The 15,875-nt window shown below is 38.2% G+C and overlaps 1 protein-coding gene across 3 annotated transcripts in view; it reads right to left on the bottom strand.

The window, feature by feature from the left end:
• Positions 1 to 15,875, bottom strand: part of CARMIL1 (capping protein regulator and myosin 1 linker 1) — a 200,196-nt gene that overhangs the window by 95,107 nt on the left and 89,214 nt on the right. For all 3 annotated transcript variants that reach the window (XM_089516866.1, XM_089516867.1, XM_089516868.1), the window contains 9 exons: positions 15,577 to 15,636; positions 13,791 to 13,912; positions 12,068 to 12,165; positions 11,627 to 11,697; positions 11,380 to 11,453; positions 8,026 to 8,101; positions 6,157 to 6,245; positions 5,377 to 5,471; positions 3,326 to 3,412 (listed from right to left, as the gene is read on the bottom strand). In XM_089516866.1, coding sequence (XP_089372992.1) covers positions 3,326 to 3,412; positions 5,377 to 5,471; positions 6,157 to 6,245; positions 8,026 to 8,101; positions 11,380 to 11,453; positions 11,627 to 11,697; positions 12,068 to 12,165; positions 13,791 to 13,912; positions 15,577 to 15,636 — 772 coding nt within the window. The remainder of the gene's footprint in view (positions 1 to 3,325; positions 3,413 to 5,376; positions 5,472 to 6,156; positions 6,246 to 8,025; positions 8,102 to 11,379; positions 11,454 to 11,626; positions 11,698 to 12,067; positions 12,166 to 13,790; positions 13,913 to 15,576; positions 15,637 to 15,875) is intronic.

The following is a 15,875-nucleotide window of genomic DNA, read 5'->3' as shown; positions in this document are numbered from 1 at the left end:
TGTTGTACATGGTATAAAATATGCTCTATATTGTGGTGTCTAGAACTACAGAATTTCTATGAAAAATTTAATAATATCCTGTTCTGCATTTCAGCAAAACAACATGAATACTGAAGACAAAAGCATTGAATACTGAGGATAAAAAGCTCTGTAATAAGAGGCTATACTTTCTACAAACTCCTCTAATTCAGTACTTAAAGGTAAAACCATGCATTACACAAAGAAAATAAAACCATATAATGCAAGCAGAAATATCTGCTGGAATTTGGCCTCGGATAAATAATTCATCTATAAAATCATAAAAGTAATTGCCATACAGATTATCAGAAGACCACTTCAGCACTGCAAACTATGGTCCTTTAGAAAAGGATCAATCATTTAATGATTTTAACTATCTCTCTCTCTCTCCACATTTTGCATCTTTCTCGCAATAGTGGTAGCTTACAACATTATTTAGCTAAAGCTAAAAGCACAATTATGACAGAATTAAACAAATTATCATATTAAAACAGCCAGAAAATTAAAACAATTAAAAAAAATCTTTACAAAGCAGAAGCAAAGAAGCGAGCAAAGAACGGAACATAGAGGTACTGCACAGAGAGCTGAAGTTTCCCGATCTTCATCCAACTGACTCATAGGCTAAATGACAAAAGCTAGAAAAATGATGAGAAAACAAAATTTGATAAAATGTTTACTGCTAACCCCTTTCCATGTGACCTTTAGTGGGGTATTCTGACGTAAAACTGCTTCATGTTAGAAAAGGGAGGGAGGGGGGAGAGAAAATATAAAAAAATTAAAGTAAAAGACAAAAGGGAAATCCATGAAAAAGGGTGCAGGATCACTATAAAGAAAAATACAATGTTATAATTTACTGAAAAAACTGAAAACAGCTACAGGAGCCATTTATGGTTATCTCTAAAGGACATTACAGGTATGTACTTTTTTAATGATATATTTTTTATTTGTGCTTTTGTTTATGATGTGTTTTTAATCTGATGCATTTTACTTGATGATTTTAAACATTTTAGTTGTAACTGTTGATTTTATTTGCACTCTACAGCTAGCCACCACAAGCACAATTTCTACAGTAAAGACATCTAATCAAGTTATTAGATGATCAGGGACGTAGCCAAGGGGGGGGGATCTTGGGGTCCGGACCCCCCCCCCCCTTCCATTAGAAAAATGAATGGTGTGTGCTGCTGTGCCGCCGGACACAAGCACCATTATAATGGTGGCACTCAGTCTGGACCCCCCCCTTCCTAAAATCCTGGCTACGTCCCTGAGCTGATCATAATGAAAAGTAAGGAGGGGGGAAATGATGACTCCAGATTCCCCCCTTGCACCGTGCAGCATTGTTGAGGGGAGGTATGTTTGCTGGCCTCCTATGGAGGTATGTTTGCTGATTTCCTATGATGATGTCATGGCACATGCACTGTGACGGAAACTGTGGGGGCAGTGCAAGAGTGTTTAAAGGCTCTCACTGCCCTCTACTCTCCTCTTTTAGTGAAGGAGAGGTCTCTGGAACTGTCTTTTAGGTCATGAGACCCGAGGGTGAGGAAGGAGGTTTTCCTTGGGGCTGACCTGGGAGTTCAGCCCTCACCTTAAGTAATGTGACTTGGGAGTTGGATTCCCCGGTTGGCCTTCCAGTACCAGGCCACCCTGGGACCAACCCAGCATTTGGGTCCTTGGGACTCAAGTGTTCCACCCAGGGGAAGCTGGGGAGAAGGTCTGGGAGACACCACCTGCACTAGACTGTTCCCGTCTTTTGCATATCTCAGGGGTTTAAAACTAAATAGATTGATAGTTGAAATAAAGTGCCTTGTATCCAACCCAAATCTTGTGTGTGATCTCATTCCATGGTTGGTCAGCAAAGGGTTGAATACACATATCATAACCAACAGGAATATCTGGCAAATGATTTTAAGTCTCTAAAGTTTTAACAAGTTCATCCATTGTATCACTGAACTACTGGGAAAACTTTGAGCTTAGTATGAAATATACTTAACATACTGGAACAAAGATTCACCAGAGAAGTATATTAACATGTGCAACATGGGCCAAGATTCTGGTTAACACAAGTGGAGTGTAAAGCTCCACAAATATAATTACAAAGATAGAGGTGATGGCAGCAGGAGCTGGGAGGCTTGCAGTTTCCCAGCCATTTCAGAGGCTGTTCCAGACCATTCCAGTGACTATTCCAGTCTGGGTAAAACTGTGCTCATATGTCATTGTGCAAATGCATAAACATCTTGTGTAAGAGGGTACTGGATATCGCCTTATGCAAGGATCTAAACAGTACAACTACATTACACTGTTAGTGTAATGCCCCAAGAGAATCCTGTCCTGTTTTTAAAAGTCTGGAGAGGTTATTAATTACAATTCAGCAGAATGCCTCATATGAAAAGCTAATTATATGTACTTTCAAAAGTCATTAGAAGGCATGAAAAGCAAGTTATTTCCAAACAGAAGTAAACTGTATAGCTATATTTGTGTTTGGGAAAGTGGATGTACTCTTTTACATTCTTCTGTGATAATCTCCCAGGTGACAGGCAGAACCAGTTTCTGCATCTAATCTTTAATTTTAATAACATTCAGCCTTTAGGCTTCTGAGAAATCTTTCCAACTGTGGCTAAAGCAATGAAGTGCTGTCTCCAAGCCAGAGAAACACTTTAAAAGATAAGTCAGGCAGAAAGCCATAAAGCTTCAAAAGATGAAATAGCTGAAAATTCTTGTCAGAGACAAAGAAAACAGAAAGAAACAGAGAGAGACAAACATAAGTTTCTAATTATATAGACTTATACAGACCAAAGTTTCTAATAATATAGTAGTATTAGTAGTATTAGTATTAGTAGTAGTAATAGGAGTAGTAATAGTTTAGTTTGTTTCACTTAAAGAGAAAGTGTAAAAACTCAAGTAAGACTTCCCTGGCAAACTAAGCTTCTTAATTTGCCTGGAGTTGAATATCAGCTGTCAATTGTCTCTTACTCCTGAAACTGTGCTGTACAGAACAGCCTAATTCTACATGTACATAATGTCCTTGGACATGATAACTGCCACTGAACTGGAGATGAGTTCTTGCAATTCACTATCAAGGTCTAGACTACTATGCCAGTGAGACAGTGGCCCATGTAAACAGAAGGTATGTCATGCAAGATATGATTCAGCTGTATGTTGCCTACCAGCTAGATTGATTATAAGCTAGAATAAATAAATAAACAACAACAATAGTAGTTTCTTACCCACCTCTCCCCATGGATCCAGGTGCTTAGATCACAGAGGCCCAAGGGAAAGCTCATATATAATGAAGTACATTTGTTAGACATACCTTTAGGTGATAATGAGGTTTTAGATAAGTTTAATTGTGTCAGCCCCTTAGGTAGTTTGGCAAACTGAATACTTAGTGAGGACACACCTGTAAAAAGATTTAAAGAAAAACAATGAAGCCCCACATCAAAGTGGTCTAGTGTTTACACTCTCACAAGTATTACATTTCCATATCCACTAATAATGTGATTTAACTCATTCTACATTGTCATTGTGACAACTTATTTGGCATAAGTTTTTGAGGATGTGCCACAACCTTTTTTCCCCTTTTCTATAACAGACTAGCATGGCAATCTCCTAAAAAATGCTCAGAACTGTTGCACTCTGGCTTTTGATAGTCAGGTCTGAAAAATGGGGCAGCCACCTATTTTGCAAGGCTGTTGTGTACAAATAATAGATCTAGATATAAATGTCATAAAAGTGATACCTTGTACTCTTATTATTTAGCTATTATTTATGACTCAACTTTAATAATCATAATCATAATATCCTACATATAATCTTAAGAAGTATAGATCCATGTCTATAAGAGGTCTCAGCATAACAACTATAAAAATCTCAACTTTTTCCCCTCCAGGAAGTCATAAAAAGCCAAACTGGGGTAAAACTGATATATGTGAAATACAGATATCCCTTCATATATGACCCTAAACACACTGGGAATCTGTTCCAGTAATACCAGTGGAAATTAACATGCAAGTAAACAGGTTTGACAAGAATGGCAACTTTTGTACATTAGTGTCAAATGTTCTTTCAAAATTAATGGTGCCATAAATTGTGAAAATAAAATGTGACCCTGTGTCCTTTGCCCCCAGAGGAAAGCTATTTAACTTAATGTCTTTCTTGAAGTGAACACATGTCAATATATACCTACTCCTGAAATACATAAGAAAATAAATGAGCATTCCTACCCTTTCACAAATTTGACAAATATCCAGTATTACTAAATCACATAACTGATGCTTGACACAACTTAGACTGAATTCTAGAGATTTAAACATAGTGTTGTGTTATACAGAGATTATTTATCTATTTGCAGTATTTATACCCCGCCCTTCAGCCCGAAAGGCTCTCAGAGCAGCTGACAATTATTATTATTTTTAATTGGATGGTTCCTTGCCCTCAGGCTTACAACCTAAAAATACATGACACAAAAGGAGAAGGGAATTGTGAAGGGGAAGGGGGTCAGGTCCAGCAGTTCGTCTCTCCGTCTGAAGCCTGGGCCAAGGCAGATGGACTGGAGGAATGCCTCTTCTTCTTAGTCCAGGCCAGGCCCAATAGGTTTATAAAGTTACTATTAGTGTACAGCCAGGTTAAACTGGATGGTTATGATATTGATGACAGAAATCACCAACTCTTTTATCTAAAATTATGCTGTTGTTGAGTGCTTTGAAGTTGTTTCTGACTTATGGAGACCCTGTCATGGGGTTTTCTTGGCAAGATTTGTTCAGAGGAAGTTTGTCCTCTGAGGAAGTTTGCCTCCCCATGAGGCTGAAAGCAAGTCACTTGACCAAGGTGACCCACTGGGTTTCATGGATGAACTGGGAATCAAACCCTGGTCTCCAGTGTCTGAGTCCAAGACTCAAACCACTACACCATACTGGTGCTTACTAAATACAAACATATTTCCCAAAACCTTATTTAGAAAAAAGTAATATCTCTCTTCAGGATAAAGATAATGTTTCTACAGATTTTTCTAAATAGAACATTTGTATCCTGCTCGACCTACATTCTAAATTATTTATCTTCAATTTTCTTTTACTTAAAGCTAACTTCTTTCGGTGACACCAAAAACAAGCTAGTCTTTTATTAAATTTATGGGATTCATAACCAATAAGCATTGCTTGGTGTACAGTCTAAATTAAGGGACAGCTGCTATGCAAAAGGGGGTGGAGGGGGTGGAGATCCCTTGCTCATATGTGAACAAAGGATATTTACCGAGCAATGACACTGGGCAGAATATTATATTATGCTGACAAAAGCTATATGAAATCACACTAATCCTTTTACTAGGCTTATATCAGAAGAGAGAAAACATAAGTTTTACAGTACCTCTATCCTCCAGGGGGTTGCTTGCAAGGTTAACTATATGAAGTCCTGAGTTGGGATTATGGGATAGGGCATTTGCCAATTTCTGTGCAAAATCTCTTTAAGGGAAAAACAAAAGCATGAAAGGAGATTATATTATCTTTTGTATCACACCACATTTAACAAGTTAATATGAACTGATTACTTAGCAGTTTGAACACATAATTAAGAAGGAGATTTTATACAGTATAAAAACCTTTTCACTGGAAAGGGTGGCTTTGCACATGGACTGTGTTATTCAGCCAAGCTTGGATTTTATGCAAGGTGGCAAGGAAGGTACAGCCATAAGTGTGCAATGGACCATGCCTACTTGTAGTAACATATCACCATGGTTTGGTACATTTATGTTTGAGCTACTGAAAAACAGTATTTTCTGTTTCTATGAGTACCTCTGAGATGTGGAATATGTAACACAACGTTTCCAAACTCAGACCTGTTTTCCCAATACAACTATCGTTTTGGCCTGGATGGTTTTCTTTCTTCCCTTCTCATATATTATTAATAATTTTACATGTATTTGTTTATATTTACTTCCATACACAGCTTCAAACTTTGTTCTTTCATAGTTCAATGAGTCAAAATCAAACTACACAACAAGTCTCATATAGTTAACAGTATTTATCCTTACGTAAGTGAGAAGTAAATCTTCAAATCAGTGTGAAGTACATAATGGAATTGCAGTCATTTCTAATACTAGTGGGATTTACTATTATACTTTTTACTGTTTAATAAATATTGACTTACGTTCGAAGACCAGCATTTTCCAGTACTAGCTCTTCCAGTCTATTGGATCGGCCCACCACTCTCAAGATCTGCTCACAAACATCAGCGGACTATTGTGGAAAAAAAAGGTAATGCTGATTATCAATGAAAATATACCAGTCAATCCAACAATGCAGTGAATAATGGTCTGCCATCTTACAGGGTACTCATGCCACAACTGCCTTCATGTGATGGGATGCCATGGAGCTGTTTGTAATGTTTTATGACTGAATCACTGCATGACTTCACATCAGACTTAGAAATTCACAGAAGACATGGACTGCTGGAAACTTTAGCTGAGTGGCTGTCCATGCGTATCCACACTGTGAGCCACTCACAAAACATCAAAAGGCTATTTCAGAACTCCCATCAATCAGAACACAGCTGCTGTTAGCAATATGGCCCATGTTGTGCAAAAAGAGACTGCAGTAAAGACTTGACAGCAATTTAGAATCGTAAGTGGCAAAATTAAAGGCAAGGGTGATGAGTTTAGTGAGCCAGTATCCCTCCCTATACATGCTTTCGTAAAATTTATATCCCTCTATGGCAGATATTATTTACAACTCCTCAACCCAATTCATGACCTCCATGTACTGCCCTTTTTCTGGCAAAAAGAAGAGAGAGGATGGATTGCCTCTTTCAGAAACCTCCAGGAGTGCCATTTGTCTACTATGCAAATTGCAGAGCTCCCATGATTTTCAAAATCTTGTTTTTCAAAACCAGAAGTATATTTTCAGCCACCTGCAGTTTTGTTCCCTGCTTTCATATTTTCTGGAGACTGTACAGCCCCAGAGGGTTCCAATAGCATAAAACTGGACCTAAGAACACCCGTTCTCTACAGTCTGCTTATTCCAATTAAAATACAAAAACAGAACTTAACTCTCAATCTCTATCCAAACACAAGCAGTCCAACTCAAAGGAGTTTATTGCACTGGCCCTGAAACGGGCCCAGTGCATTCTAAAACATGCACACGCACACGGAACAGGATGGGGCCAAGAACCCCGTTTTACCGCATGCTGGAATGCCGCCTTTGCCACCGGGCGTTCCAATTGCGTCCTTGTTCCGTTCCAGAGGGCACCATTTCTGAGAACACTTTAGAACAGTCTTCAGAAATGGCGCCCTCTGGAACGGAACGGGGACGCAATTGGAACGCCCGGCGGCAAAGGCGGCGTTCCAGCATGTGGTAAAATGGGGTTCTTGGCCCCATCCCGTTCCGTGCACTCCCGCGCACGTGCACATTTTAGAATGCACTGGGCCCCATTTTAGGGCCAGTACGATAAACTTCATAATCTCATTGGCAATTTTGTTGTCTTGTTATGTGTCTTCAAGTCATTTCCAATGTGTGGTGACCATAAGATAAACCTAGTCAGCAAGATTTATTCAGAGAGAGTTTGCCTTTACTTTTGCCTTCTTCTGAGGCTGAGTGCTAACTTGCTCAAGGTCACCCAGTACATTTCTTTGGTTGAGCAGAGATTTGAACCCCTGGGGCCTTAGCACTCAAGCCATTGTACCACATTGGCTCTCTTTCATTGGCTCTAATTCTCATGAATTATATCGTTTTAAGTGCATTAACTTTTCCAGACCACTTAAAAAGGAAATTCCTACTCCATAATTTTAGACTACTTGACATCACTGAAAAATAAGGTGCTTCATAAGCTTTTTCAAGTGATGGTTGCACTTCATTACAACCCACTGCATACAGAACTGCAGCAAAGATATTACTCAAGAATTTCTGCTTACACACTCCCTTTTCCTTAGGATTATTATATCCTAAAGTTATAATGAATTCAAAAGAATTAAGTTCCCAAAATGTTGTGACTCTGCAAGTCACCTTTTACCCTAATACTTACTAACTTCAGATCCTTGGAGGAAAGTTTTGTAAACCACTGATTGTATTCCAGGGCAGCAACTATTGGTATTAAGTCCCTAGGGAGTGAAAAAAAGTACAACATATTGAACACAGAATGAGGTGTAGAGCAGACTTGACAGAAAAAATATAAGGTGAATGTTTTATCATTTTGACAAGCTGAAATGGCAAAGTTGATTGACTTTTTACATCTGCAGAAAAGAGCAATTAACAGATTTATAAAAAATATGGATATGCTCTGTCTGTTTTGGAATATTTAAGGTTAATGTTCTCTCAGTGGAATTAATATTTTCGCTGTTTGGTTATTCTTATATAACCAAAGCAGCACTGTATATCTATTCTTTAGTATTTTTGTTGTATTTGTACTTTTTATTAATATTTTATTATCATAAGTGTATGCACCAGAAACATGTAACCATTATCAGACGATTTTAGAGGCCTTTGTAAATATAAAGGGAACCTTATTAGGGAGCTTGTTAAAGATAACAAAAAAGAGTTCTGTTCTGTTCACCACTTTAATTTCCATGGAATTCTGGGACTTGTAGTCTAGTGAAATATTTAGCTGTTCTTGTCAGACAGCTCTAGTGACCCTCCAAACTATAGATCCCAAAATTCCACAGCACTGAGCCATGGAAGTTAAAGTGTATCAAACTGCTTTATTTGTGCAGTGTGGCAGCGGCCTTAGTCTTTCTTCCAGAGTTACCTTACTCTAAGGATCCTGGTGTGTTAAAGACTCAGGAGATCTAAAAAATTTTTTTTTAACTTTCCATGCAGTCTATTCTCTTATTGTAAAAGAGATCTCTCAAATAAAAAAGGTGGTTTTCTTTCCTTTAATGTTAGCTTTTTCATTTTGATATGCTGTCCCTCTGTCACTTTCTCCCTTAAATGGGAGGCACACGGTTAAATTCTTGCATAATAATCACATAAATAGCATATTAAATACTTCCAGATTCATACTTGATGTATTAACTACCACCCTATATCATTATTTAATGATTACCTAATGCTGATATATAAATATTTTAGCTAATAGATTATACCATGAAAAGGCTTTGGGTTCATGAGTAATATTCTTTTTTTTTATGAGTTTTGAACTACAGTTGTGTTGTGACATCCAAACTGGGCAAACTATAGTTTGTATACAGAAACAGAAAACAGAGCATAATCCTCCAAGGCCATTATGAACCAGCATCAGAACATCTAAATAGAGTTACTACAACTCGGGTAGGAATGCATATTCCTACAGGCACTTCCAATTAGATTTTCTAGGCTGCATCCACACTGGAGAAATAACCCGGTTTGGCCCCGCTTTAAGCACCTTGGCTCAAGGCTATGGGATTCTGGGAGTTGGAGTTTGTTGTGGGCCCAGAGCGGAGCGGAGTTTAAGGAAGGAAAGCCCCACAACAAACTCCAACTCCCAGAATCCCATAGCCTTGAGCCAAGGCACTTAAAGCGGGGCCAAACCGGGTTATTTCTCCAGTGTGGATGCAGCCTCTGTGTGTTTCACATGGTTGAAGAACAGATATTCAAGCTATATACACTATTTCAATAGTCCCTTTTAAAAACAGTTATGTCATGGGGGCACTGGGGAAGCAGCTATCTCAGAAACAGCACTCAGATAATCCGAGCATATGCAGAACTGATGATTCTTCACATCATGCTTTAGCTGTTTATGCCTGTGTGTATGTGGATGCAGAACAAGGGATCTATAAAAGATGTACTAGTAACACCTATATTCAATACTGCATCTGTGTTTATTTTTGTACCATGATTTATCTATGGCTGCAACTAAATGTAGAAGGTGGCACATTTGTTCCAGATGAGTTGCTAGGCATAAAGTGTACTTATAACAGCACACTGGAAAAATACACTAAATCTTGTCTGTCAGTTCAAGGTGAAAGCACTAATTTTGTAAGGTATGAATAATAATAACCATCCTGTTCTTTTCTGTATTTTGACCTGCAATTTTAAATAAGTACAAAAGCTTTGAGGCAAGAAACATTTTTCAAGCAGCTACAATGTTACCTGTGGCAAACCCCTAAGAAGCAAGCTCTTTTTTCAACTTTAGGTTTCCTTCTAGACATTTAAATTACTTAAGGATATAGGCGATTAATGAGCAACTTGGGTAACTTGATGTAAACTATAATTTTAATGCACATTCCAAAACAGACTAGTAATTATTATTTTAACTATTTCTTTTTTCTACACTTCAGTAGGTAATACTAAGGTTTTAGCAAGTTGCACAGTACTAAGGTTTTAGCAAGTTGCAAGTTGAAGACCATTATTATGAAATACAATGACCTAAAAATACAAATCTCTTAAGCAGAGATAGGAGTCATGTCGCGTCCCCCCCCCCCCCCCATGGTGCTAGTCTGGACTGTAGTATGGGTTGTGCTAGCATGGGCTTTTGGAATTTCTGGTCCCAACAACATCTGGAGGAACATATGATGCCTAACCCTGGCCTAGGACAACACTATAGTGGATGGTCAGGAGCACTATAAGAAATTTGAAAAGGGAGCTTCTCAGACATGATTGTCCTATGGGACTGCAGTTCAACAATATCACAATTTCGCTTAATTATTCTACTGATTCCTGGGCTTTGAACAAGAAGCTATTTTTTGGTATATTAAACATAATTCTCCACAGTTTTTAATTACTTCACAGAAAACAAATCTCAGTATTTGATTTCCGCAAACCATTTTCTATTTAAATTGCTATTTCCTACTAATAAAGCAGATTGGTAGGAATTTTAGAATTACACATTGTAAATATAGAGGAAACCATCTAAGTCACAGTTCATACATATATTCAGGAACCAAACAGGCATCAGGGTTTATTCAAATCGCATGTGAAGGTTTTTATCCTTCCTGAAAGGTATGGTGGTTGCTAATGGAAAGAATTTCTGGCCCTCCCTAATATGTAACTGGTCTATGGGTCTGTGGCAGACCTCATACAACATGTGCAAGCAAGCACTATACCAGGAATCATCACATCAGAGCAACACTGCAGAACATACAGTTATTGTGTTGGCATCCCAGAAGTCATAATTAGACAAACTGATCCATTTACTTGTTTTTTCTTTACATAAAACTGAACAAGGAATAGTTTTCCAAACAAGTGCTGTGAAAATAACACCAAACTGGAAACAAAACAGCTTACTTGCTAATTAGCTTACTTGCTGTTCACCGCTAAGATCTTTGGAATAGCGGTATATAAATAAAACAAATTATTAATTATTATTATTAAAACAACTGGAAACAAAACAGCCACAAGTCTGTCAGATTTCTATAATATACTTGAGGGTCTAGAGAGGTTTACACAATATCTTACTGTTTACCTGTGGTCAAGATGGCTAAAGTCTTGTAAATTCAATTCCCTGGTATCTTGAGTCAGATAAATGGTATCAACATCCTAGTAAGAAAATGAACAATGAAATATCTTTTAAAGGAGAACTTTATTTTGCAATACAAATTCCTGGGATAATAAAAAAGAGAGGTTGTTTGGCTTTGGATAGGTTTTGTTTTGCCCCTGTCTTTGCACAGCAAACTGAAAATGATCTCCACCCATGAAATTTCTGTACTTACCCACTGAACTTCTTCCCTATATGGAAAACCAAGCCAGTCACAAACACACGCATACATTTGAGAAAAACCTCCTAGAAACAAACAAACAAAAAAGCAACACAAACCATTTGTCTCTATGGAAAATATATTCTTAAAGCTGATGCAAATATTTTAAAGACACAATCTATTTTTATTTCCTTTGAGCCTATACACTATGCTGCAGGCACAATATGAAACTGACCAAGCCTGAACCACACTGTCTGTAATATAGCTAGCAGGTTACCATGAAACATAAAAATAGCATCTTCCCACATTGGTCAAAATGGCACTCTGTTCTAACTGCACCTTAGAGCTAATTATACCTTTTCCAAACAGTATAAACAACTACCATAAATAGAATTAAATCTTTTCCAATATGGGTGATTCCAGAAAGTATACATTTCAGTCTGAAAAACCACTCACCACATGGTCCTAATTCTGCCACGGTCTGGCTGTCCCACAGGGTCCGGAGATTAACCAGCCGTTCTGGTGGCTCCATTATTACTTTTTTCATTATTCTCCTGGATGCCAGAGAAAAACATACATATGAATTAGGCTGATCTTACAAAAGTAATTTTTATGGACTAAAATTCCTAGAATCCTCTAACCTTACTATATTATACCGAATCAAGAGGACTATAAAGTGCACTACAAGGAAGCTTCTTTGTTTGAAGAAATGTGGTTACATGCCAAAAGCACATATTTCAATGATGTTCTTGGTAAAGCTATTAAGTTCAAAAATAGGATCTTGTTTTTTCAAGGCACGATAGTGAATGGATTAAGCAGCAATAATAAGCAAGGGAATCGGAATACTGAAAAAGAAACACGTGGGGCTGGGATGACATTAAGCAATGTTAAAAGCGAATTAAACAAATGCAGGGAAGATGGACGGCAATCTAGGTGTTGTTTGAAATAAAAAGACAGAGACTCAAACTAAATGTCACTGTTTGTAAAAATTAAATTCAATCATTATTGAACAATCAAGTTTTCTTTCCTCAGAACTGAGAAAACAAAGCACAGTCTGAGTAAAACTAACTGTTAATTTACTCCTTTACATTAGTTCAGTTCAAGCACTAAAGCCATACTATCACAGAATCATAGAGTTGGAAGAGTCCACAAGTGCCATCCAGTCCACCCCTCTTGCAATGCAGGAATATACAATCAAAGCACTCCCCTATAGATGGTCATAAAGTCTCTGTTTGAAACCTTCCAAAGAAGGAGACTCCACCATTCTCAGAGGTAGCATGTTCCACTGGTGAACAGCTCTTACCATGAGGGAGATCTTCCTAATGTTTAGGTGGAATCTCTTTTCATGTTCCTTGAATCCACTGTTCTGTGTCCTAGTCTCTGGAGCAATAGAAAACAAGCTCCATTCTCAATATGGCATCCCTTCAAATACTTAAACAGGGCCATCATGTCACCCCTTAACCTGCTGGCTAAACATACACAGCTCTCTGAGCTGCTCCTCATAGGGCATGGTTTTCAGACCTTTCACCATTTTGGTTGTCCTTTTCTGGATATGGTCCAGCTTGTCAACATCCTCCTTGAACTGTGGTGACCAGAAATGGACACAATATTCCAGGTGATGTCTGACCCAAGCATAACATCTGGTACCATTACTTCCCTCGATCTCGATGTAGCCAAGAATTTCATTAGCTTTCTTAGCTGCCCCATCACACTGCTGACTCATGTTCTTCCTATGGTCCATTCAGACGCCTACATTCTCCCACACGTGTTGCTGTTAGGCCAGGTATTCCCCCATCCTATATCTGTGCATTTCATTTTTATTGCCCAAGTGTAGTATCCTACCTTTCTCCCTATGATTTGATAGCAATAAACAGTTCTCTCCTTGATACTACCTTCCACTTCCTGGATCACAATAATCATGATTTGCTGTAACATCCAAATGAAAGTCATTAACTTACTTTAAACTATTTCTATTATATGTTTAAATCCTGACTGAGTTTTCTAGACTATACCAAAAGGTATAAACACAAGGGATATAATTATATATGTACACATTCTAAAACATATTTCTAGAAATTGGAGGTGGTTGGGTAGGTGGTTAAAAGACCAAAAAAGCACAATCTATACATGTTCCCACATATAGACAAGATGGGCTACAGTCTTCCCACTGAGTACCTACACTGGAGAAACACCAGGGAATATCCTCTTAAGGCATGTTCCAATGTGCGCCAATATTTCATGGACATCTTCAGATGAAGACAACTTCATAGAAATGTTGCATTTTTCGGTTTCTACAATCAGCTGCAAAGCAAAGTTGAGAAAATATATTGTAGCTTATTTACGTCCTGAATACAACTTCAGCAGTAAATTGTAGAAGGAATATTCAATAACATTATCCAAACAACATAATAATAGTTCAAGTAAGAATCTGAGTTCAAATACAGCAGGAAATGTACTCATCTGGTAAGCCAAAATGAACATTCTGCACTTTAGGAGCACTGCAACAACAGTGTTGGTGCTAGTGGGCACAGCTTGGAAAGTTAGTTTTAAAAAATAGTTTTATCACTCCAGTCTCTCTGGCTTGTCTTTTCTATTAATTAAGTCTATGGCAAAATTAACCATGGTGCACTATTAATGCAATGACCGAACTATTATTTGTGTGTTAGGTCTGACACAGAAAACAATTCTAGCTTCCTTTTTATCCTGGTTTGTATCACGCTACCTCTTGCGTCATCTGAAGGGGGGAACCCCCACATACTTTGTCAGTAAAGCAACTTGATTCCCAGTGTAGTTTGTGGAAACGCTGATTTGCCCAGTTTGGATTTATGGCACACAAAATGTCATCATGAACAAGGAAGTCAGGTAGGAAATCTATGTACTGAAAGGAGGGAGGAAATGTAGGATCCTGATGCTTGGTTTCAATGGAAAAATAGATTTGGATATTTTACCTGAACAATATGTATGTGTGTATATATATGCCTTCTCCTTATGGCAACTGCATGAATTTTTCAGGGTTTTCTTAGGGAAGGTATACTCAGAGGCATTGGCGTCCCTGCCTGGTGTGTCCCCTGGCACAGAGGGTGGGGACATGATTTTTGGGGTAGGGCTTCCAGGGGCAGGACCAAAAAGGCACCCCCCCCCCCCCCCCATTGCTACTGCAGTGGTATTCTACTAGTGAGTCGAAAGGCATGGCACAGTAAGGTTGGGGGGGGGGGGCTTGGCCTTCTCGGACGGCAGTTCCATGTGGCAGCTGCTGTGTGAGACTCAGAAAGCAACCACTTTCCCCAGATGCACCACCCCACAGGGTGACAGTCCACTCTGGGGTATCACTTGGTGTGGTCCACACACCCCTAACGATGCTCAGAGGTGGTTTTGTTGGTTCCTTCCACTGAAAATAGCTTACAATAATTCCCTTGACAAAGAAATACCCGTTGAAAATGTACATATGCTGGGATGCAAAAAGAGAGAGGGCTTTTGCATGTAATATCTGCATGTTCTGCTATTTCCTCAATATTCATATACATTTTTGCACTCACAAGTATCATTTTTCATATTTCAATTGTCCAAAGGTGAATAAAATAACACTGAAACATATCTCATTTTTTTCTTGTAAAGGCAAGCATTACTTTCTGCACAACAACAAAATAAATCTATGTTTATGTTTTTCAAAGTTGCAGAATATCTTTCATTTTAATTTCCTATGAATGGTCCTCCTTCTCTCAATTTAGTATCTTAAAATTTGGTTATAAATGAAACTGACTTATAAACCTAATCCAAATATTTTTCATATTGTAAATACATTTCTTTCACACCTCTTTCATAAATTCTAATGAAATAAAGGTTAAAAACTGTGTGTGTTGGGAAGAAGACACCCAGAAACCTAATCAGAACGTTAGGTTAGAAAATCTGAATAGTCTAATTTTCTAGATAAGAGTATTCATTTTTTTAATAACCAAAATCTTCACCTGTCCTGGTTTATTGCATGTGATTCCTTGGATTTCCAAGTAGCTGAAAGTTAGTTCAAGCTGTAATTCAAACAGAACAAAAAATTACTCCTATTTGTACTAAAACACAGAGGTAAAAAATACATTAGAAAGAGATTAAGCAATTAGACATACAATGGACAAAAAGTGCTGGCCTGTGGGCAGAGTCAAGGCTGAGCGTCTCCATGCTCAATGCCCTAACGCTGTCACCAGGGCACCATTTTGGTGCATGCCAGTCCACATGGTGCACAGCACCAAGGGGGCATTATCATGCTGTGCAG

This window comes from Sceloporus occidentalis, unplaced genomic scaffold, assembly GCF_023333645.1.
Source record: "Sceloporus occidentalis isolate IW3139 unplaced genomic scaffold, rSceOcc1.0.p SCAF_3, whole genome shotgun sequence".
Lineage (NCBI taxonomy): Eukaryota > Metazoa > Chordata > Lepidosauria > Squamata > Phrynosomatidae > Sceloporus > Sceloporus occidentalis.
The sequence above is the reverse complement of the archived record's forward strand: the minus strand, read 5'-3'. Positions and strand labels throughout refer to the sequence as shown.